Source organism: Excalfactoria chinensis, chromosome 18 (assembly GCF_039878825.1).
Source record: "Excalfactoria chinensis isolate bCotChi1 chromosome 18, bCotChi1.hap2, whole genome shotgun sequence".
Lineage (NCBI taxonomy): Eukaryota > Metazoa > Chordata > Aves > Galliformes > Phasianidae > Excalfactoria > Excalfactoria chinensis.
In genome coordinates this window covers 6938745-6963174 of record NC_092842.1, presented here as the reverse complement: position 1 = coordinate 6963174, position 24430 = coordinate 6938745, and the positions used below count along the sequence as shown (strand labels likewise).

General features: G+C 35.2%; 2 protein-coding genes across 3 annotated transcripts in view; both read left to right on the top strand.

Moving 5' to 3' along the window:
* Positions 1-24430, top strand: part of TRAF1 (TNF receptor associated factor 1) — a 112438-nt gene that overhangs the window by 65638 nt on the left and 22370 nt on the right. The gene's annotated exons all lie outside the window — the stretch shown is intronic.
* C5 (complement C5) lies at positions 112-23525 on the top strand. 2 transcript variants are annotated; one of them, XM_072352769.1, is made up of 41 exons: positions 112-176; positions 1001-1193; positions 1816-1978; positions 2456-2526; positions 3015-3106; positions 4092-4174; positions 4631-4721; positions 5018-5123; positions 5773-5899; positions 5981-6096; positions 6296-6496; positions 7062-7265; positions 7773-7979; positions 8159-8308; positions 9098-9227; positions 9554-9619; positions 10168-10368; positions 11018-11108; positions 11517-11593; positions 12248-12387; positions 12860-13081; positions 13588-13648; positions 14233-14322; positions 14435-14647; positions 14791-14866; positions 15185-15344; positions 15822-15917; positions 16242-16413; positions 16618-16823; positions 17677-17829; positions 18187-18249; positions 18669-18750; positions 19372-19423; positions 19993-20095; positions 20826-20900; positions 20992-21097; positions 21289-21375; positions 21655-21744; positions 22337-22420; positions 22979-23117; positions 23396-23525. In XM_072352769.1, the coding sequence occupies exons 1-41, from the start codon at positions 112-114 to the stop codon at positions 23523-23525; spliced, it is 5034 nt and encodes a 1677-aa protein (XP_072208870.1). The 2 variants fall into 2 exon arrangements, with proteins under 2 accessions (XP_072208870.1, XP_072208871.1); XM_072352770.1 differs by having other exon boundaries at positions 18669-18757; positions 19379-19423.

Sequence of the window (24430 nt, the reverse complement as noted above, 5' to 3'; positions counted from 1 at the left end):
TGGTGTGTGGCGTGTATCACCGCTGTCAGTGGTGTCTGCTCATCTGCAGCAGCAGTGAAATACAGCTTAATCCAGATTTGTTGGCATTGCAGGTGTGCTGATTGAGGCACCATGGCTCTTTTAATATATTTTTTTGTTGTAGTGTTTTCTGGAGCAGCTTTTAGCCAAGATAAAACGTAAGTAAAACGAATGCAGTGTTTACTGGAAATGTTACTTGATTGTTGGCGGCTGTCTTAGGTGAATAGGTGCAGGATTTCAGTAGAGGCGCTACAACAGAGACCATCCAAATCAGTGTGTTCTCACAGCAAAACTCACCAATGTGTGCTAATGCTGGAAAAAGGGCCGATGCAGCTCTAAGTGCTCTATTTGCTGTTGGTGAAAGTGGTAGAGTCAACTCCTTCCCTGCAATGAGTTCGTAACATAATGACAAGATCAATGTGGAAAAAAGCAAAGCCTGTGCTCACTAGATTTTCTGTAGTGCCTGAAGACAGATATTATGCTGCAGGTTGGAGGAAAGCTCTTATTTGAATGCGTATTTTGTGGTTGTATTCAGCAGTGCTTATTTTGATTCTACTGTTAACAGTGGTGTGTAAGAAAGCAATCAGTCTAAGTGCTCTTGGCATCTCAGAAAAAGATGAAGTTTTATTGTTCAGCAGCATTTCATATATATTTGAGGTAGATTGTGTGCTCATGTATTGAAGCCTGGTTTGTGGTTTTGTGGAGTAGTGCATACTTCAATTTATAAAGCACTGAAGGAATTAGAGTAATCCTACCGAAGTTTGCTCACATTTGCCTTGGCTGTAAATTGCCCCATTTATTTCAGTAAGAGCTTTGCTGGTGGGAAAACTGTACAAGTGTACTGTTTGGTACGTTAACACTTCAAGGGTTCATTTGGGCTTGTTTTGGCAGCGTCTACAGAAGTGAATTACAAATGAAAGTGAGAAACATGAAAGTATTGCTCCATTACCCCTTTATTTATTTTTTTGTATTTCATATACAGGTATGTCATTACAGCACCAAAAGTCTTCCAAGTCGGGGCATCTGAGAAAGTCGTAGTTCAAGCTTTTGGCTATGTGAAGGAATTTGCAGTCAATCTTGCCTTAAGAAGCTTTCCAGATAAGCTTGTTGCTTATTCTTCTGGCCACATTTCTTTAAATCCAGACAACAACTTCCAAAATTCTGTAACTGTAACAGTAAGGAATTATGGCTTTTCTTGACGTGTTTTTATGCTTGCATTTAGTTGGATGTCTTAAGAAAAGATTGTACTGAGTTTATGGTTGTTTAAAGTGGGAGGGGGAGACTACGGCCCTCGCTCCTCAGATTGCTCTGTGTAGTTTCTTTCATTTTACTTTGTCTGAAGTTGGAATTGTAGTGGATAAAGTTAGCATAGAGGAATGAAATCAAAACTAAACATTTAATCAAACTATTGCAGAAACATTATCATGTTCAGTAACATTAAAAAAAATAAAGAGGAAGGAATGGAGACATGTTTGGTGTGGACAAGATGCCTCATCTGAGTAAGTCAAAATTTAACTAAGCTTCATCTTGTTTGGCACTGACAAGCTGCAGAGGGACTGAGGCATAACCATTAACATTGGTGACCTGAGGGCAAGGGGGCAGGAAGCTCAACAGGTTTTACTGAAAGCTGACAACAGATTTTTGCTGAACTATGATCACTGGGGAGGTGTTACTCCAGGCGATGCCTCCCAGGAGCTTTTTCTCACTCCATCCAAATTCATCCCACTTCTTGACAAGAAATGGTGTAGAAAAACTAGTTGAAAAATATTTTAATATTCTTTAACTCTTCTCCCCCAGCTTCAGCCAACAGATTTAGCTGGCCCAGAGGACTCACTCAAGTATGTGTATTTGGAAGCTGTTTCTCCGCATTTCTCTGGTCTAAAAAAAATTCCTGTTTCCTATGAGAATGGATTTCTTTTTATTCACACAGACAAACCAGTGTATACTCCAGATCAGTCGGGTAAATATTGCTTATTTCTCCTAGCTGTTATTTTTATAAGCCAATGATATTATTGTCAAGGAACTCAGATATGAATGTCCTTTAAGCTCTTGGCCCTGTTGTATTGCCATCAGCTACTTATTTAATTTTTTAATCAGCAGAAAAATACTGTGAAATATTTGATCATATTGTAGAAATTAATAACTTCTCCCAATATCCTCTCTTCTGAGTCCTTACCTTCTCAATTTTCCTGAGAACATACTAAAAACAATACATGTTTGTGTAAAAATAGCAGTGACTGAATCCTTGGTTTGGTGTAAATGCAGGTTTTCTTGCTGCAGAAATGGTATGCTGGTACTAAAGACAAAGCTCTAATAAAGAAATAAGTTAAAAGTTTTAGGTTTGGTTGGTCTTGTTTTGTTGCTTTGTTTGTTTGTTTGTTTTGTTTGAATATCAACAGTGGTGTGACCTTGAGATCTGTTGTACTGAATCTTGCAGTGAAAATCAGGGTTTACTCTCTGAACGACAAACTGCAGCCAGCTCACCGAGAAACTGTCCTAACTATCGTGGTATGTTGTAATTTCATTTAATTTTAATAGTTCACAGAACACAAGAATAAGAATCCTACCTATATAGGAAACTGATGCTATGGATACACGAGAAAACTGATAAATGTTTTTGCAGGTAGCCAGATATCTTTCAGAATATCTAAATAGGACTTTGCACACTTAGATATTTTTCAATATTGTGATGTAAAGCTGTTACAGAATGGAGAAAAGAAAAAGCACAAATGGTCCTTAATATCTAGGGAGACAGCTTGCGAGAGAATTTTGATAATGTAAGATTTTCATACAACTGTTTATTTCATTTAAGATAGAAAACTTATCAGTAGCTCCTGTACTGTGTCGTTTGTTTGTTTAGCCACAATAGTTACCGTTCTTATAGTAACTTTCTAGAAAATGATGTCATGCTCAGGCTCCCACTATGGTCACTGAATTAAGATTTTTCCTTTTGCTCACAATCATTTCTGCTAATTCTTTTCTGTTGTGATTCCAAGGATCCAGACGGAGTGAAAGCGGATATCCTAGAAGAAAATGACTTTACCGGAATAGTTTCTTTTCCTGACTTCAAGATTCCTCCTAATCCCAAGTAAATACATTTAATATTCTTTGAAAACCTTTAGCATAATTCTGCCTTTTCTTAAAGGCTGTCAGAGTGTTTTTTGCTGATACACAGAGTGTGCGTAACTTGCAGCTTGGTAATTTGTGATGTTTCACATAATGTGTTATGTTCTCCTTTGTAGTTGACTTCCAGATGAATTTTTGTCTGCTGAAGTGAAATTACAAATTTATTGCCTTAGTTTTCAAAAATATGGAATATCCTCACTGTAATGAAAGGAAGTGAGAAGATTTAGTGGGTGAAAATATTGATGGTAAAACTGAATGGCAGGTTTATCATGCTCATTTATAAAGGAAGACTGGTAAAAACTAAAACTTTCTACTCTGGATATAGAAGCGCTGTCAAAGATGTACAGATTTCAAGGAAGGGAAATTATGCCATTTCATATGTTCAAATCAGCAGCATTTTTCCAGTAAGAGCCACACAGAATACATGCCTCTACAGTTCTCCCTTTGGTCTTGAGAGGGTGCTGAAGATACACTGAGTTGATGGATGCTAGCTCAAAAGGAATGTTTTCTGACCAACTTGTTATTCATTAGCAAGTTAGCAATAATTTCAATCCATATACAAAATAATTTTGTATCCCTTTTGAAACTGAGTATCTTCTAACAGTAGACAGAATAATTTCTATTTTGGTGTTATAAAGCCAAAAACTGCAGGAACTGGTTTTCTGTGAGTTATTTAATGTAAGCTATGCTTGTACCTCAGTGCTGTAGTTGGAGAGACAAGGACCCTAACAGAAGTCTGCATGACCCTTTGGAGCATTATTTCTCGATTACTGTGTTTCAAATAAATAGTAGGATCTTCTCATAAAGGCTCTGTACTCATGCAAAAAGTCAGTGCCAAGTATTTCTAAGTGATTATTGATATGAATTGTTGTTAAATAGCAATTCTTTCATTTTCAATAATTTTTGTTTAATTTAAAAAATATAGTTTGGTTGTTGATTTTTTGTAGGTATGGAATTTGGAAGATCGAAGCAAAGTACAAGAAAATTTTCATAACTTCAGCTGTTGCAAAATTTGAAGTTAAAGAATATGGTAAGGCATGCCTGAAATGTGAATCTTCATGTTTATGTGTTTTTTCCATGAGATTAGATAGGGCAGCAATGCAATACAGAGAACAAAACTCACAAATACTTGAGGTAGCGCAGCCTACTTGAACAGCTGTAGGATGCAGGATAGTGCCAAGTGGCAACATCAACTACATCAACTCAGTATTGTTCAGCTTATCTATAGTTATTCTTCAGGATGCTGGTAATTTTGATATGGTTGCACTGATGCAAGAGGTGGAGATGGCAGAAACAGATAACTTCGGGCTTTTTAACTTGTGTTGCACTGTGGAGAAGCTGACAGCTTTATTTTTGGGCTATAATCTAATTCACATAACTTGAAACATGGTTCTTTGGTGTGCATGTACTGGTATCTTTCTGAGTACCTTTTGGTCATTGTTTAAAAACACATCAAAGTCTCTTTATTTTTTTCTCATTGTTTCAGCTATGCCAAGCTTTTCTATTGTCATAGAGCCAGAAAATAACTTCATTAGTTCTGATAAATTTGAGAACTTCAGGATTGCTGTGAAAGCCAGGTAAGGAAATTTGACTTTGATTTCTAAAAAGTGTGTATTTTTCTTCTTTACTTCACGAATATTTCTCTTATGTTGAAAAACTTCCTCTTTCCCAAGAAACCATATCATTACAACCCTTTGAGCTCTGCTACAGAATTAAGTGAACCACTTAAAAATTCTTATGAAGTGGTTATTTTTCAGTGTAGACATTTGTTTTCTACTCCTTGCTTAGGAAATGACCCCTCTTAAAAGCCCTTCTTCGTTGCAGCCATTAGGATGGAAATCTCAAAAACATGAATGCTGGTTTTTATTTGCAGCTATTTTTATAATAAAAAGCTTGCAAAGGCTGATGTTTTTCTACGTTTTGGAATAATTGAAGGAACTGAAAAAAGAATGATGCCTCGTGCAATGCTTGTAACTAAGGTAAGAAAAAGTAAGCCTAAACTGTGTAGACTTCACATGCTTAATTCAGGACTGATCCAATTCTACTGAGACTGGGGAGGACGTGTCCCAAATCCTAGTTTGTGCCGACAGCTGTTCCGTGTCAAATTTTCCTTTGTAATCCTTCATCAACCATATAGAAATATACTTCGCAAGAAAGTCAGAAGCAGCATCACCAACAGAGTGTAACTGCAGTCTGGTTCATTTGTTCACTTGAGTGAATCTTGTGGCTGAAATTTCTGTGAAGGAAATTTTTTGCTATTACAGAACAGAAGAAATCAAACATAGGATCAATGTAGTAATAGCAAATCATAATCAGAGACTGCTTCTCCTTTTCTCATTTAGTCACTGAAGAATTGTAAATGACATTATCTTTTCTAAATGAGGGGAGATATATCAGTGTTTGGCCTGCATGCAGATTTTGGAGCACGTGCTTTTGATTCATTAATCATTTATAATTCTAAGGAAGAAAGAATTCTTATTTGTTAAATTCTTTGTTAAAAATGTCCACTCTGATTTTCTCTGAAAATAGTGAGCAGAAACATGCTGAAAATAGAATTTACATATAGTTTGCCTATCTGTTATTTCTAAGTTATTCACTGTAAATGAATAATTTTTATTTAATTTCCAGATTACAAATGGAATTGCTGAGATCAATTTTAACAGTAAGAGAGCAGTGAGTTCTTTAGGGTTTCAAAGCCTAGAAGAATTGGATGGGTCATATTTATACATTGCAGCATCGGTAGCGGAGTCTATGGGTAAGTTGCTTTCTGATTGGTTTCAATTGAAATTAATGGCCCTAGGATGTAATTATGTTAAGAGGCATGATATTTTGTTAGGTGGCCTCAGTGGTGAAGTGGAATTTTCTGGGGTCAAATATGCTGTATCTCCTTACACACTGAGCTTGATTGCTACTCCTCTCTTTATAAAGCCTGGACTTCCGTTCTTCATTAAGGTTAGTTAAAGGAAGTGCTATTGCACACTACAACATAAAACCCATCATGTCATAGTCTTACTATTTTTTGTGAATATTACTGTAGATCTGATTTTGATTTCCATTGACTGTTGACATTTATTTTATTTGCTGTTGTAGAAGGTTAGCTGCTTGTTTTATGAAAATGGCATTCTTGAAAGAAGTATCTTCTGATGAACAGGTGCAGGTGAAGGATACAGTGGATCACTTTGTTGGAAACATCCCTCTAATTATCACTGCAAAATCCTTTAGTCAGCAAATGGATGTGACAGAGTTGATTTCAGAAGGTTCAGAATCTGGGATAAGAGAAACAAGCACAAATGATGGAACTGCTTTATTTGTTGTTAATATTCCATCAGATAGCAACCTACTGGAGTTTCAAGTGAGTTAATTTCTTTCATTAATTTGTTTCTAAGAGGGTTTAATTGTTTATTTTTTCCAGTGTAGATCAAATGCTAAGATTTTGCCCTCAACTGTTAGTTTATAAACCTAGAGATTGTTCCCATTAATCACTTTTGAAACCTAAATGTTATAATAAAACATTACTTCTATATTTAATCGTGCTTGAAATTATTCTGAAACATATGTCTCAGTTAATCACACAGTTGTTTTATAGGACTCAGATATTTTATTTAATAACTGAATTATGTGAACTAATCTGCGAGTGCTTTTTTTGTTGTGTCATTTTCTGCTCTGTTTATGTACATGCTTCTATGCTACAATTTCTATTTGATTTTGTATTTATAAATATTTTTATGAAAGAAAGCATAAGCCTTTAGTTGGCTTATTTTATTAATCTCTGTGAATAATGTATTACAAAATGCTTTTAATATCCTGCTTATTTTCTGAAGTGTATCTTGGTACTTAAACTATTCAGAAGTCAGGACACGCAGGTTTTATTTCCTTTTCTGTTACAAAATTTTGTGGGCATATTATTATCTTTTCAGGTAAAAACTGCTGATCCACACCTTTCAGATGAAAACCAAGCAACCAAAACCTATGAAGCAAGAGTTTATTCATCCTTAAGTCAAAGTTATCTTTATATTGACTGGGCTTCAAACCACAAAATACTGAATGTAGGGGACTTCATAAGTATTAACATATACCCACGAAGTCGATACATTCATAATATACATCACTATAGCTATTTGGTAAGTTATGTTACTGCATGAAGTATTGAACTGTGACTAGATGTATCGTCCTAGGTGAAGGATCCCTTTGGCAGTCAGGATCTATTATCACCAGAGAATGCATGCAGTTCACACAACTGTTCAGAATATGTATACTGTCTTCTCCTATAAAAGTGCCAGTCCTGTAGTATTAACTTATTACCAGATTCATGTTTAAATTATATGTTAAAGTTATATTGTTTTGAGTTCTCATCTGACATAGGCTGGAATTATGAAGTAGTAGTGCTAATCTTGAGAGCTATTTCATGAGCTGAATCATCTAAGGAAAGGAAGACAAAGATTCATAGAGACAGCAGCTGTTTTTAGAGAGTGTGGGAGAGAGCTGCCTTCCCTTGAACTAGACACACTGGTGCTAAATGCATTTTTGTTTGTGCTGGATTATACCTAAATGCAGAGTAATTATCATGTATGAAAGACATTCAACTTAAAATTTGTCATTTTTTGTTCTCCATCATCTTTCTATTACAGATCATGTCAAAGGGGAAGATAGTAAGCTTTGGAACTCAGAAGAGAATTAAAGACTTGGAATATGAACATCTGTCTTTTCAGATAACCCAAGAAATGGTTCCTTCAGCACGTCTTATTGTTTACTATATTGTGGGTGAAGAACCTGCTGAGTTAGTAGCTGATTCAGTTTGGCTAAATGTTGAACAGAAGTGTGGGAGTAGTCTTGATGTGAGTAGTAAAATAGGCACTGAAATTTGTGGGTGTGCATTCATTTTATGATCAGATTTTAACTTGGTATTATACAACTTCTTTAACACTTCCTTGATGTGCTGTAATGTCAGCTTTCAGATGCATTTATTTTGGACTATGTACTGTTAAGATTGCTAACATTTGTTTCTTGTTTATAGATTAAGTTGCTATCAAGTGAAGAGACACATAAGCCAGCAGAAGTTGTATCACTTAGCATGAAAACACAATTTGATTCCTTTGTTGCTTTGTCATCTGTTGACAAGGCAATATATGGAGTAACAGGAAGAGGAAAGAGAGCAATGGAAAAAGTTAAGTAACAGCCCACTGTTATGTTTTGTGCCTTCAATAAGCCTAAAAATAGAAATCTCAATCTGTGAGTTTAATTTGTACAATTACAAATTACAAAATTAATTCATTCACGATGTCTTGATTTCCAGTAAAAGTAAATTGTGATTTTAAAGCCAGATCTGAACAGTCTCAGAAAACCTCAGACTTGGACAAAAACAGGCTGCAGTGTCACGGAGCCCTGTGGTCAAAGAGGCACAAAGGCCATATTTGCCTTTTTATTTCTTCCTATAATCATTTTCAGGCTAATTTTTTTATGGCATACTTTTAAAATGTCATGGCAGTTATGTTCAGTGGATTATAGAGGTTTTCAGTCCTTGTAAAATTTTAGATATATGAACACGTTAAGTAAACATACATATCATTCGTCACTGAAATAATTCCAATCCTGTCATAAAATATAGCAGTTCTTTGACACCTCAGGATAGTCAGATACAAAATACATTGGTGTTTAATAGGAGGATATTTTAAAAAGTTTTAAACAAGCCAAACTGAGTGTCAGAACTGTTATAAGCACATTACTGCCTTGATTCTAATGTCTTATTAGCTCCGATGTGTGCCATGACAGCATGACTGTTAGTTCTGATAGTTGAATTAGTTCAATTTTCTTTTTAATGGTACGCTTCAGTGTGTTGTGAAGACACTTTTCCAGACTAAGGTTGCCTTTCTGCATGTTTGATTCTCTCATTTATCATTTGATAGGTATAATCTGTTCCACATTTTAGTTAGATGCTAATGTATTTATTCCTCAGATAATGCTGAAACTGGAGAAGAATGACCTTGGATGTGGTGCTGGAGGAGGAAAAAACAATGTTGATGTATTCCGAATGGCTGGGCTTACATTTTTAACTAATGCAAATGCTGATGATTCAAATGAAGCAGGTACATTCCCTATATTCCCTGTTTTAAACATGAAATTATGAATTTTCTACCCTGAAATATTCTCTTGTGGCTCACAGTACACTGGAACTTAAAAAAACAAACTTAATAGGAGTGTATGAAATACAAAATGGAGTTTTCAGGAAGAAAAGTATTTTGGTTTGTGGGTTGGTTATTGTAACTGACTTATTTTTAAGAAAATTGAACAGTAAATTAAAAACGTCTCCCAGTCTGGAATGTGACCTTATGGATGTCTTCTGAAGTGGTCTGTGTTATTGTCAGAGGTCCAGTGTTTTGTACTTACTTGTGTTTGTTTGTTTTTTAAACAGGTGAAAAGTGCGATGAAGTTATAAGAACCAAACGGTCTGACTTTGAGGAGCGAGTACTCAAAGAAGGTGTTTGAAAAGTTCTTTAAGATACATATTTTTGACAAAAGGGCCATGCCCATTACTAATCAAGAAAATGAGTGTTTGTGAAGTAGTTTAAATTATTGCTATTTGTGTAATGTAATAAAGAGAGAGACTGACAAAGATGGAAGATAGCACTTAGTGGGACCCCTACTTATAAAACATTTGCTCAATTTGAAATCATCAAAATTTAGTACACACTGGAAATGTAGCATATGTGAAGGATTCCTTTTTTATCTTCTGGGAAGGCATACATTGAAAACACACAGTTCTACCACACAGCAGTGACCACCTGCCAGTGGCCAAGGCTGATAGAACAGCTTTTGTCTGTTCAATCTCATCATACTAAAAGTGCCCCAATTCAGAACTGTGATTAAGTGCATTTCTCCAGCTTTTTTAAAAAACATGTGTTCATGTTCCTCCTCAAATCTACCTTCATAGAAATTCAGCAGATGGTAGAAGTAGTGGCTAATTAAAATGTGTTTGAAAATTAAAACTTTTTATTAAGGAAAGGAATTATTTTATTGCTATTGCAGCATCCAAATATAGACATGAAGAAATTCGAAAGTGCTGTATGCATGGAGTAAAAGCATACCCAGTAACTGAGACTTGCAGCGATAGAGCTCGTCGAATTCAGAGTCATACCAGGTGCATTTCAGCATTCGTAAATTGCTGTGAATTTGCAAACAGACTGCGGGAGGAAGAGCCTAGTAAGCTTCTCATATTGGCAAGAAAACGTAAGTAGAAGAGCTTTGACTCTTGTGTGGATGTGTAGAGAAATATTTCTTGTAGAGTGCGAATAAATGTAGAGGTGACAACTTAGTTAGTCTGTTAACCCTCTCTGATTACCTCTCCTTTCAGAAGGAACTGTGCCAGTCTCCATAGATCTTGATTGTGTACCCCCACAGAGGGGTGAGAGCAGTTGTTTGTTCTGATAGAACTATTGGAGAGCTATATTCTATTCATCCATGTTTAGAACAAGCAGAAGTCTGTTGTTCATGTGAAGAGAATGTTAATTTGAATGCTTAGCTTGGAATTCTTTGCCTAGGCCTTAAAAAAAACAGTGGGTAACATCTCAGGAAAGATCAGTGGGAGTGTGAAATTTCTTGTCTCCCATTTTCTCACTATAATTGCTTGTTAGTAAGTTAATCTGTCCGGATATTGAATGGTTGTCCACATGTATAAATAGATGAAGTGGAATAAATAGGCTCTTGATTTGGGTATTCGGGTACTTTTTTTTGTATCGGGACTAACTTTAGGTAAATAGGCTTATAGAATATAGGATCACAAAAGGACAATAGAATGATTTTCATGCCTTTAGTGGAAGGCTTTTGGTGAAGGTTTTTTGATTGTTTATTTTTTGCTTGATTTACTCATCTTCTACAGAATTTGAGGCTATCTTGGAACTAGACGAGGCAGAAGTTCGAAGCTATTTTCCTGAAAGCTGGTTATGGGAAGTTCATCAAGTTTCTTCACGGTACTACTTTTCTCAAGGAAATTACTAACATCATCAGGTTACTTTCTATGAAGTAAATTCTAAAACTGAGATAACCTGTGTAGCTTTACACATGCTCACAGTGTGTGCTAATATGCAGTATTGTAGATGCACACTATTCCTGTTGTGTTGTTCTACATACAGGAGGTGCTGTCTGGCACTCAGATTGAGCCCCCTTTCCATTCATTTCTTACCTTGCTAAACGCCAGCTTCCATGAAGTCAGCTAAAAACAAGCTTATTCAATCAGAACCCAGACTTTCAGTTCATCTTGCTTTAGACACTACAGTTCTCAGTGCACCTACTGTTTTTGTGTTGATCAGCTGTTGGTGTTAGCAAATAGTTAATGTATGGATGTGCTGATTGTAAAAGAAAAACACTTCCAAACACAGGTCAAAGACTTTGTCTATCACTCTGCCTGATTCGCTGACTACCTGGGAAGTGCAAGGTGTTGGTATTTCTAATAAAGGTAGGTACTGCAACCCAGTGTTAACTTAGTGTTAAGTTGTAGCCAAAGAATTAGGTAATTTTTCAGTCTGGGTTTTGTAAAGCCTCTCATTTTGGTTCCCACACATACTCTCAAATGTTCATTTTTCTCGTTATAAAGGGGGAAAAGATAACATCAAAATGCATATTTTAGGGAAAGGAAATAATTTCTTGCTCTGAGCATAAAAATGGCAGTGCAAGAGAAAGGTTGGTGTAGCCTACTATCTTATATTTGATGGAGACCCATAATAAACAATTAAGAAAGAATGTGAAAACATCACAAATAGTGAGTGACTCTTCCATAGCACAGCTGTGGACCTGCTATCAAAAGCTTAGGAACCCGAGGAGAGGAAGAATCAGATTTTCCGTTAGATATGGTATTTTATAGAGAAGAGTTTCTTTTAGTTTTGGGCATGAGTAGAAGAAGCAAAAAGGACTGCTATGTCAGCAGTATATGGAAGAAATGCACTTGGAAGTGAGTATGTAAAAGGAAGTATATGTGAAGAACAGGAAGCAAGAGCTTTTGAAAAAACAGGACTATTTCAAAGTATATTTTTAAAAACAATCTTTATTAAAGGTGGCAAGAATGTGGTTTATCAGAAGAGAAGACAAGATATTCTGTGTTTAATTTTGTTAGGTATTTGTGTTGCTTCACCACTGGAAATACAAGTTGTAAAAGACATCTTCCTTAGCATTTATGTTCCTTATTCTGTGGTGCGAGGAGAACAAATTGAATTAAAAGGATCCGTTTATAACCATAGAGCTTCTGCAATTAAGGTAAATGTCTCCCTGAATTTTATTGAAATATTAAGAAATAAACTGAGAAAAAGCACTTCCTCTATGAGTACCTAATATAAACAGATCTCTGGATCAGGTTTCTGTAGTCCTTCGGGAAGAGTTATGTATGCTCTGCTTTACTGTGTAATAGTAAAATATGATCATTAATCATTCAATTTCCAGCCATTCTACTGACTATGATGTTGTCATGATTTTATGTTGCAAATTTGCCCCATAAGTATGTAAAGATGTGTGTGATTCCCAGATGTTGCTAAGGAACATTTGTTGGTGTGTCTCTAGTGCAAATAGTAGTAATTCTGCAGTTAGTAGCATCAGTAATAGTTGTTCATTGTAGACAGAAATTGAGTATCACATTAATAGAATACTCAGTATGGTGTTGTAGTGATTTTTGTATTTCCCTGGTAGTTTGCCTGTTGTGAAGGTGAACATTTAAAGTCTTTCCATGTTTCAGTTCTGTGTTAAAATAGCAGCTGGAGATGGAATCTGTTCTTCTGGAGATTCTGCGACTACTGGAGCAAGGATGCACAATTGTAAATTGAAGAATCTAGGTGCTGGTTCTTCATCGCCAATTATGTTTAGGATTCTTCCTTTGGAATTAGGTGTTCACACCATCAACTTCACACTGCTGACAACTGGGAGCAGTGAAACTGTAGTTAAAACATTACGTGTAATGGTAAGAAATAAATGATTAATTTTGATTTTCATACTGATTCAGTTAATAAGAACAAAATATATGAAATCAATATATGAACATCGCTTTATTTTAATGTTATTATACTCCCATATATCAGGTAACATCATAGCACTAATTGAGGTGTATACAGTGGAAAAATGTATGGCAAAGTATTTGAGGGTGTGCATTTTATACCTTGCATGTGCAGATTGCCAGAAGGATACATATGTATCTAATTGAGTAAGCAAGGAGGATATGGAATTCTAAGTTACTTGGCTCAGATTTTCAACTGCTTTTTTGGAGGGGAATCTTATACTTTCCTAAGCTTTCATTTAAATCTTTTGTTAAACTTTCTCAAAACTTTTGAGAAATAGACCACTAACTTAAATATATTACAGAACATGGAAGTGAAATTCAGCTGCACAGAAGGATGCAGAAGGCAAATAATGTATTTGTGTATGTAACAGCGTTTCTGTTTTCTGCTTGTTTCCTCTGAATGCTTACAGCCAGAAGGCATTAAAAAAGAACTTAATGCGGGTTTCACTTTGGATCCACAAGGTGTTTACGGTATGAAAATTGATTCTATGCATCTTCATATATTTTCTTTACTTATTGATTTTCTGGATTCATGCAGTTAGGATGCTCAAGTTTTTTGTAATATGAAAAGATCAGCACTTCTCCTTCCTGACATTCCTTGTTGGACATGTCCAAGGATGTCTTGTCCTTTCATTGGCTGACAAATCCAGCTCACAATAGCTAGTCTTTCAAAAAATACATTCGTTAGAAATAAAGCATTACGTATTTTTAAAAATACAATTTAATGCTACATTTCTCTTAGTGTGAGAATGAAAGCTGATTAACGAGTATGTTAATAATGAAGATGGAATGTATTCTCGTTTAATCACAACTGACTTATAAACTCAAAGATGATATTTTCTCTTAATGGTAAAGACAAAAGTACAATTACAGTGTTTGCATCTGTTCTTTTTCAACAGTTGATACTATTTGCATGTATATTTCTACTTTTCATGGCATTGTAGTTATTTTTGTTGCTGTCTTAAATAGATGAAACATTTAAATCCAACTGTTTTATCTTAATTCTCTAGTGATTTAGATTTTGCTGTGTGTTATGTATGCATCTTCCTTTGTAGGTTCAATCAAGAGACGACAAGAATTTCGTTATAAAGTTCCACTAAACCTGGTCCCTAAAACAAAAATTGATAGAAGTGTCAGTGTAAAAGGTAACTTGTATTGAAGTTTTTGGTCTGCTATTGGTCTGTGTTTAAATTCTGCATTTGGATTCACTTTCCTGATCATTCATTTAAGTCAGTTTTGTTATTGTTCTTTCCACAGGACATCTCATGGGTGAAGTAATTGCTACGGTCCTCAGTCCTGAAGGTCTTAGTGTTCTTACAGATCTGCCAAAGGGCAGTGCGGAGGCAGAGCTCATGAGTATTGCCCCAGTATTTTACGTGTTTCGCTACTTGGAAGCATCGAACAACTGGCATGTGCTGGGTCCTGGAACCTTAACATCAAGAACTCAAATGAGGAGGAAGATGAAAGAAGGTAGAAAAATATAACTTCTTCTCTTGCTTCAGAATTCTAGATCTTCATCGACTTTGCTGAGTAAGGTAATGTATCTGAGTGAGCAGATATAATTTTAATAAGTGTCCTTTTGTAACTTTCTTTCTGCCTAATATATCCCTTAGGAATTGTAAGCATCTTGTCATTCAGAAATTCTGACTTCTCATACAGCATGTGGAAGAATGGGAAAGCTAGCACATGGTGAGTTAGAAGTCTTTGGATCTGTATGAATGGAAAAGGCTTAATTCAGTCCTTGGATTTCATACGATAGCTTATTTTTTAAAGAGTGATATTTTCAAGTAGGACATGTAGTATCATAACGAGTTCATATCCTGAATAATTATGACTAATTATTGTCCATTTGTTAAGTTAAATTTAAAATTCTTCTGCAATATCTCTTGGAACTGTGGGAGTATATTACATACCTAAATCATAAATAATGCAAATTTGTCTAATCTGTAGCAATTTGATAGTATCTGCAAATGAGAACAAAAATAATATATTGGATTTCTTCATCAGGTTGACAGCTTTTGCTTTAAGGATTCTTGGACAAGTTAATCAATATATAAACCTTGATCAAATTTCTGTTTGTAATTCACTTCTGTGGTTGATTGATAACTGCCAAATGCCAGATGGGTCATTCAGTGAATTTTCAGATTATCAACCAGTGAAACTACAGGTATGAAAATCGAATGTTTACTGTGTATGTAGAGCAGGCACTGAAGTTACAGAAGGCTCAATGTATTCCAGGCTGCATTTCACCAGAAATCCAGTCAGGAGAATTTTGCCAATTTTACCTCTTTGTAACTAATTTAAAGAACAGCAACATTACAAACTTTCTTGTCTTCCCACTAAAAGTAGCTGTGTGACAATTCTTAGTGTTTAGAAAAAAATAAATGTGTAGCTTGATTTTACAATATAATAGACCTGGCATGAAAATAAATATGTTTAGGTCTCTTTTACTTATGAGTTCTTACTCATTAGTAAGACTCTTGTAGACTCTTACTTAAAAGAGTCAATGTATTTTCAGGTAAAATCAAACTGATATTTCATACAGAATTTTCTATTTATTTTCTCACTTAAAACATAAAAAGTTGCAATTATTTAGATTAACAGTTACTTCTATTTAATTATATTTACGTATTTTATTTTCTAGGGTACATTACCCAGAGAAGCTAAAGAAAAATCTTTGTATCTCACAGCATTTTCTGTTATTGGCATTGAAAAATCAATTAAAATATGCCCTACTCAGGTAAATAATGTTTTTATTTCTGCCTGCAGTCATGTTCTGGGATTCTGATTTCTTCTATTTCCTGTAACATTTGTTCAAAGAAATCAACAGACTTTTTTACAGTGCCAGAGGTTAAAATTTAGTTGCTTTCAAAGTTGTTAAAAGAACAACAATAGAATTTTAGATCACTTTATGGCAAATTGTAGAAAATAGTATGTTACCCTATATTGTCTTGATAGATGTGTGTAACAGATATATCTAAATATACATTGTAAATATAATATATATATTCACACATATATAAATGTCTTATACATGTAAGCTGTAGTCTGCTTATTTTTTCAGAAAATCCATGATGCTAAAAATAAGGCAGGAGATTATTTGTTGAAAAATGCACAGTCTGCTCAAAGCCCCTTTACGATGGCAATAATTTCATATGCTTTAGCTCTTGTGGATTTGAATCATCAGGCTGCAAGGTCGCTGTTCTCTGCTCTGAAGAGGGAGGCATCTGTCATAGGTATTGCTTATTAAATACTTTCAAAGTGTGTATCAAACTTGATCCTCAAGTAGATTGTTCTGTTTATCATCAACTTCTAGAATAAATATCATTTAGAAGCGGAAGAGGAGTGTGTTTTCATCTCTTGTTATATGCAGGGAGAGTACCTCCTTTTCTTCTTGACCTGCATAGACAACTTGAAACCTTTCTTCTGTACTTTTGTAGGTGATCCTCCTATCTATCGTTTTTGGAAAGATGGTTTTAAAACATCAGACCTATATGCTCCCAGCTCTGTTACTGCACAAATGGTTGAAACTACAGCATATGCTTTGCTTACTGCTTTGTTAAGAGGAGACAAGAACTATGCTGATCCAATCATCAAGTGGTTGTCTGAAGAACAAAGATATGGTGGTGGATTTTACTCGACTCAGGTGAGCTTCTAAATACTTTGTTCCCATTCCTCAAGTGCCAAAATCTGAGAAACCTTAAGAGAATAATATCATTAGATGACCCTGCTTGACAACTTCAGTATACACGACGAATGTTTGTGACACCAGTATTGAATAGCTCTCATGCCATGGTTTTCTTTGTCTCTGGGAAATACAACTTTTCTTGCAAAGTTCATTATGAACAGAAATTTGCAAGCTGATTCCACTGATTTGAGATAAACTGAATGAAAGGAGGCCAGGAAACTTTTCCCAAGTCTGTTATAAAACAGAATACTTCATTTTGTGACATTTTTTCTTGTTTTCCCCCTCCACCCTACCCCCCCCAAAAAAAAAGAGAAATGAAAGAGGTATGCAGTATAAGAGAGTATGTGTTCTTTTCCTATGTAAAAACTGTATTAGAATAGAATGGAGTAATTCAGTTGGGAGGGACCTGTGAAGACCTTTGAGTCCAATTGCCTGACTGCTTCAGGGCTGACCAGGTGCCTGAATGCCTCTTTAACACTGGCAGACATCGACCAACTCTCTAGGAAGCCTGTAGTGGTCATACTAAATAGTTCATACAAGACTCCTGATCTTTTCAAATTACTGAGGAAGGAAGAACAAATTGGAGAGAGAAAATGGAGAGAGAAAATGGCTGGTGTTTGTTATTTACTGTTTGCTTACTGTTAGTTTACCACTGTGTTGAAGTTACTACCACGCTGCGTAATCTCTGCAGCAGGTAATGGTTACCAATGTATGCCATCCTGTTTAAACTGCAGAAAATAAATTGCTTTGTGAAAAAAAAATCTTTAGTTTGTATTTTTGTAAGTAAGTCTTTCAAATAATTTGCTGACAGGATACTGTGAATGCTCTTGAGGCCTTGACTGAATATTCCCTTCTTGTCAAACGGCTTCATCTGGACATGGGTGTTAAGGTTGCATACAGAAATCATGGAGATCTTCATCTATTTAAACTGACAGAAGATAATTTTGTGGGAAGAGCTATGGCAGTGAGTGAATGGAATCTCTTCTGAAAAGTCTAATCAGAATTCTGTATAATTTGTTAAGTAGTTCTGTGAACTTTAAAATCACTACTGGATTAGCTTTAACTTTTGATAAACTGATATTAATATGACCTAGACAGTGTTATGAGGAATTTGCTTATCTGCTACATTTAATCATTTGATGTGCTTTTTAATGTATAACTTGTCTCTGTTTATTCCTGTGAAGTTTTTGTGGTTTTGTTTTTTTAGAAACTGTTTGTGGCCTTAATTTGTATTTGAATATGGAAAAGACAAGCAGTTCATCTGGCTTCGATTATATTCTTTACTATTCTTTTATAACTATGTTTTACACCAACCCCCTAGGTACCTCTGGAGGATGACATATATGTAAGCACTGGCAGCAGCACTGGCATAGCTACAGTGAATGTAAGCATGCAACCAATTTTTTTATATGGTATCTCCTGTGTGTTAATGTGAATGCTGAAAAGGAAAATGCAGCTTTTCCACTTGTTACACTTACTTTTAGACTGAAGGGATGGATGTGTTTTGTGCTGATCTGTGGACTTGTATTTACATTCATAGAACAATCAGGGCTTGTTCATATAGTACTTTTAGTCTTCTAATCACCACCAGCTAGAGTTGATTTGGTGTTTCTTGAGAGCACCACATTTGTTTCTGTGCTGATCATTTACTCATTCTGATGTGTGTTCACCAAAACTAATCATGCTGTACAAACCTGGTTTTACTTGTCTCATAATCCTCTAACTCCATAGTGTCAATTTTTGGATTTGTATGCCATGTTTGAACATTGTTTACTGTTTCTATATTCTCTTACTTGTTTGTAGGTAAGGACAGTATATAATGTAATGGGTACTTCTGAAGAGTCATGTAACTTTGAATTGAAGATAGTTCCAAAGAGAGATGATGGTAAAGAGTTAATATGGTTTCAAGTATTGCTGACTGGGTCAGTGCAGAGGTGGGGGAAGCTTGTTTTGTTTGACAATGTGCTTTTTATTAGGAATGATATTAATGAATTCTTCCACTGGAAAACAAATTGCTAGAAGCTTTTTTTTGCCCTTTGAAACCATTGTCTTTTTGTGAATGGAAATATTTTTGATGTATTTATGTTATTGCATATTACTCATTTGTAGAAGTGCAATTACAATTGTGACAGTGAGAAATATAAAAATCTAGCAGAAGAAAGAAATATAATAGGAGAGTGGTTTGTGGTAAATTCTGTGAGGTGCTGAGACTTGTAATCCAGCAACAATGGGGTGTATAAATGCATTGTGAGCTTTTGTTATGAAGTAGTTTTAACAACTTCAGTACATGATAAATCACATTAAGCATTAAAGCTGACATTTTACCCAAGTTATAAAATACTCTGGTATTATTTGCTTGTGACTAGACAATGTGTTCATATGAAAAATAGCTACCAAAACAGTCTTAAAAGCTCTCTTTCAATTATGAGAATAGTTTACAAGAATTTGGGGTTGCTATTTCTGAAGAGTTTTAAAATCACTTCTTTGACTTTACTTGATTTAAAAGGTTACAGAGGAGAAGATGGTGAGCCACTTGGGCGCTTAGAGGCTTGTGCAAAGTAAGTACAGCTGGCGGGGGTTAGTTGGGTAGTTTGTTATTATTTCTGCAGTGATTGAGCCAATGTTTTGCTTTTAAATGTTTCATTTAAACTCAATGCTGGTTTTAAACATCCTGGATTGATGAACATTCAACACTCCTATTTGCAAAGGTGCAATTCCCAGATGTTAAGGAATTTGAGAAGAGCAAGGAAATATATTGTGTCTCTATATTCAGTTATTGTTTTAATATCACTTTAATTGACATACTTACATTCAAATCTTTTTTTCAAGAGTGAGATTAAAATGTAGTTATCTGCTATTTCTCCCATGTTAATAATTACATCTGGTCTTCTGATCTTGTTTTCTTCATTTTTCTTCTCTATGCATTTGTGTAAAAAGTCTTAGAGACAAAGTTCATTATTCCTTTGGGAAATGGTCCTTTAAGCATGATAATTTACATAAGTCTGAAATGATTAATTGGTGTTATGAATGTTGACAGAATTTTCCTTGGGATTTTCAGAGATGGCACATTGAAGATTATTTTTAGTTTCAGTTGTGTTTAACTAATTTTATTTTTAATATATTTTAGGTACAGGCCCAGCACAGGGGAGCCACAGTCAGGATCTGCTCATGTGGTGATGGACATAAGTTTAGTTAGTGGTTTGGAAGCAAATACAGAAGACTTATCTACTGTAAGTATTAAAGAACACCTTCCTTTTGCTGGAGAATTTTCTGACAGAACTGTGATACTGTTCTTCATCTCTCTCTGTTAGACTGGTAGTACAGATTTGTATCACTGTATTCTCATTACTGCAAAGTACTTCTAGCACAGATGAGAATAGTCTAAGTATGGAGTCTGAATTTTCAGTAGAGTCAGACCACATTCCTTTAACTGGTCAGAAGTCAGACATCTAACTAAAGCTTATAATACAGGCTCCCCCTGTGATCAGTGGAAAGAGAAAAGTGAATAGAGAGTGGCTGCCATTTGTGTTAGGATGATGTTAATCCATCTCTGGATATATTTTATCTGCTAAGTGTAGAGAGGATTCTCTTAGTGTTCACTCCTAACTATTAGTTGACTGAAGTCTGTGTGATGAGTCTCCACTGTAGCATCTGTCCACCTCATACTGCAAGATAAAGGCACACCGAGTTACAGGATTTAAATGGGATGCTAGAAATCAGGTATCCCTCTAAAGATAGTTGGCTTTGTAACTGTTATCGTCATGCAACGTGTAAAAGGATAATTTCCTTTAAAAAAAAAAAAAAAAGGCAAAAAAGTGAGAGTATAAGCATTGTAAGAGGCAACCCAAAAACAGCTCTTTAAGTGTCAAAATTATGTAAAAGCTACTGATTAAAAAAAATCTTCAAAATCATCCAGAAAATTTACTTTATCATTTTTTTTTCTGTTTTTCTTCCCTACAGCTTGCAAGTGGAGTTGATCAGTTGATAGCTGACTATGAGATAAAAGATGGCCATGTTATTCTGCAGATAGACTCTGTATGTTACCTCTTTCATAACTGTAAGAACAAATTTAACTCTTTCTGTGTTTCCTTTTTAGAGCTTCTTCATTCATGTGTCTTTCACATAGGTGCCAGCTGACCGCTTCCTCTGTGTTGGGTTCAGAATAAGTCAGCTTTTCCATGTTGCAATGCTAAATCCTGGCACATTCACTGTATACGAGTATCACGCACCTGGTATGTATTCCGTGTCTTCAGACTCGTGCTACTTAGCTCTTTATTCCTTTTTTGAAGGCTACCTTTTCCCTTCTTCAACAGCTTTCTAATCCTTGTTTTTTTAAGCGCAGGTAATTTCTGACTCACAACATTTCTGTGCTGTTTTCTTGCTTTCTCTGTATTTATTTATTATATCTTTTTGGGTCTTTTAGATAAAAGATGCACTGTATTTTATAACCCATATGGAAATGAAAAACTTGTGAGGTTGTGTGAAGGAGATGAATGCAAATGCATGGAAGGTAAGCCTTTTAAAAGATGTTCTATTTAATTTGGTGGGAACATCCCCTTAAGAATGCACCTGTCATCTAAAATTATACAATATATTACATTATACTATATTATACAGTATTAAAAATAAAACCACACCACATTTATTGGTGTGCCGTACACTCCCATAATTATGGTGTTCCTTGGTTACAGTAGATTATCTAAATCAGGTGGAAGCTCATTATATTTTTTGGGAGGGTATGTAATGACACTGTCTTAACTGTTTGTTTTTGTTTTCTCCCTCCATGTAGCTGAGTGTGGCAAAGTACAAGAAAGACTGGATCAGTCAATAACTGCTGATACCAGGAGAGAAGTTGCATGCCAGAATGATATTGCATATGGTAATATTTGAACTGCTATTGCTTATTTCTCATGCTTTTACTAAAATTTAAGATATTTAAGAGTCATGGACATGACACTAAGAGACATGGGTCAGTGATAGAACTCAGTGGGTGAGGCTGATGGTTGGACTTTGTGATCCTATCTCTTCTGTGTTGTGATCCTATCTCTTCTCACTAGTGACAAGTGACAGGACGAGGGGAAATGGCCTCAAGTTGCGCCAGGGCAAGTTCAGGTTGGATATTAGGAAGAACTTCTTTACAGAAAGGGTGGTTAGGTACTGGAATAGGCTGTTTTTTTTTTTTTGTTTTTTTTTTTTTTTTAGAGATGGGGTACTGGTTAGGCTGCGGTTGGACTTGATGATCTTCAAGGTCTTTTCCAACCTGGATAATTCTATGATTCTATGATTCTATAGGTCTTTTCCAATCTAGAAAATTCTGCGTGACTTTGGGATTAGGAGAAGATAAGAGCCAAACAGTGTATCAGAAATTAATGCAAAGGGATGCTGTATTTTCTACCTGAGCAACTGTAGGACATTTAGAACATGCAGCTGGAAGAAGGAATAAAACACCTTTTGTTTGTGTTCTTTCACAGTTTACAAAGTGAACATCTTATCTCGAAGTGAAGAAGGTTTCTTTGTAAAGTATTCTGCAACTATTCTTGATTTATACAAAAGAGGTGAGTGTCCTATTTTTAATCCGTGTAGCTATTTTGCTTAGAGTAAGTGCTGTTTGGTTGATACTGCTGAAGCAGATGACAAAAATCAAGAGTCAAACCCAGTCATTTCAGGAGAGTAAAAAACCCTACCCTCAAGCACAGACTTTGAACATTCTTGTCCTAAGAAGGGCAGTGTTTGCAGAATGTTTTTAAACAGTTTTTCTTTATTATAGCTGCTAACAGACCTAAACTGTAATCAGTTAAACATCTCTTAAGTGTTAAAACAAGATGGACATATTCCTGCCGTTGTTCACCCATTTTTTTGCCTGAGTTTAATCAACTGGTAAATTGTTATAATTAATAGAAAATTATTTAATTTGTACAAGGGTTGTTTACCCTTCTATTTCATTTAGAAATAATTTACAGGGAACATGTTTTATATCAACAGATCTTCCTGTTATATAGTAAGTGGCAAATAGCTCACTATGCCATACCATAGAACATGCCAGTGTTTTCTAATACGTCTGTGATGGGAAATTCTTCTTATGTACTTCTCAATTTCTCAACATTCTACTTCAGGACAGGCTTTTGCTCAAAAAAATAATGAAATTACCTTTGTTAAAAAGAAGAGCTGTACTAATGTTGAGCTGAGCCCAGGAATGCAATATCTGATCATGGGAAAAGAAGCCTTAAAGATAAACATTGGTTACAGTTTCAGGTAAGAAACTTCCATCAGGATGTGCTGTCAAGTGGCAAGTTTCTGTACGTAATAAATCTCATGTAGTGTATAATGTGTTTTTTTAAGTATCAGTTCAACCAGCAGCCAGTCACCCAATGTGTTTACAGATGTGTAAATTTAAAATAGAGTTATGAATACAAAACAAGCTATTTCTTATTATATTTCTTTTTCTATCTGATGGTTTTGTCCCCAGATCTTACTTTAAAATAGGAGCGTTTTGTGTTGTTGGTTTTGTTGTTGTTTTTTTTTTTTTTTAGGTTCCAGTATCCTTTGGACTCCAGCACATGGATTGAATGGTGGCCTTCAAATACAGCATGTACGTTTTGTCAGGAGTTTTTGAACAGAATGGAAGATTTTGTTGAAGATCTCATCATCAGTGGCTGTTGATCTACGTGAAGAATTTTTTAATTAAAAATACAGATCACATCTCATTAAAAAATCCTCAGTTGTTTAGTAATTCTTCTCAAACTTTACTGTCGTGGTTATTCACCTTTGAAAAGACTCTTGGCTTGTAGCCATTTTCTTATTACCTGGTAATTTTCAAAGTATGTTGGTTTTTTTTAGCTTGGATGGGAGAATAATGCAGAAGACTTCAAAGACATTTGAGATCAGGTGAAGTGAAGAGGGATGATTGTAAAAATAACGTGGAAAAGACTGTCTTTTGCCAGTAGCAAAAATGCCTTTGAACGTTGAAATCCAATGTCTTGTTAAAACAACCCTGCCTTCAGCACACACACTAAAAAAGGAAAAATAAACTGGCTCATTAAATGATTTTGTTAAAGTTTTAAGTTGTTAAAGCTTTAATTTTCAGTTTCTTAGACCTGCAGATGACAGAATCTTGCTTTTTTTATCTATGCTAGTATCCAGGCACTGAACATTTTTCATTCAACATTTGGATGGAGTAACAGATGTTTAAATTAAACAATGCTGAAGGTTTACTAAGTTAAGAAATTACAGATCGTTCTAGTCCATTTATTTTAACAATGCATTGAAACACTGTCGTGCATCTCAGACAAACAGCTCCCACTCCCTACAACAGAAAGAAGCCATTTTGGAAACCTACTGTTTGTATTCAATAGGCTGAAACTGTTACAGGCTCTTTGCTTTTCGTAGCTAAACAAACTGAATTTATCATGCTGAAAAACAGTCAATATGGCCTTCAGTATACCTGCAATGTTTCAGTTATGAACTTGTAATTACTTGCGTTGAAGATGGTTACTTGCAAATTATTTTGCCTTAGTACGAGAAAATCCCCTTGAAATAATGCAAACTTTGTTAGTCTTTGCTAGTCT

Excerpts from the sequence above, each read along its gene's own strand:
- C5 (XM_072352769.1), top strand. The coding sequence starts at position 112 with ATGGCTCTTTTAATATATTTTTTTGTTGTAGTGTTTTCTGGAGCAGCT. Across the intron at positions 9,620-10,167 it reads GGAGCGAGTACTCAAAGAAG|CATCCAAATATAGACATGAA; the intron begins GTGTTTGAAAAG and ends TTGCTATTGCAG. Across the intron at positions 20,901-20,991 it reads TTATTCTGCAGATAGACTCT|GTGCCAGCTGACCGCTTCCT; the intron begins GTATGTTACCTC and ends TCTTTCACATAG.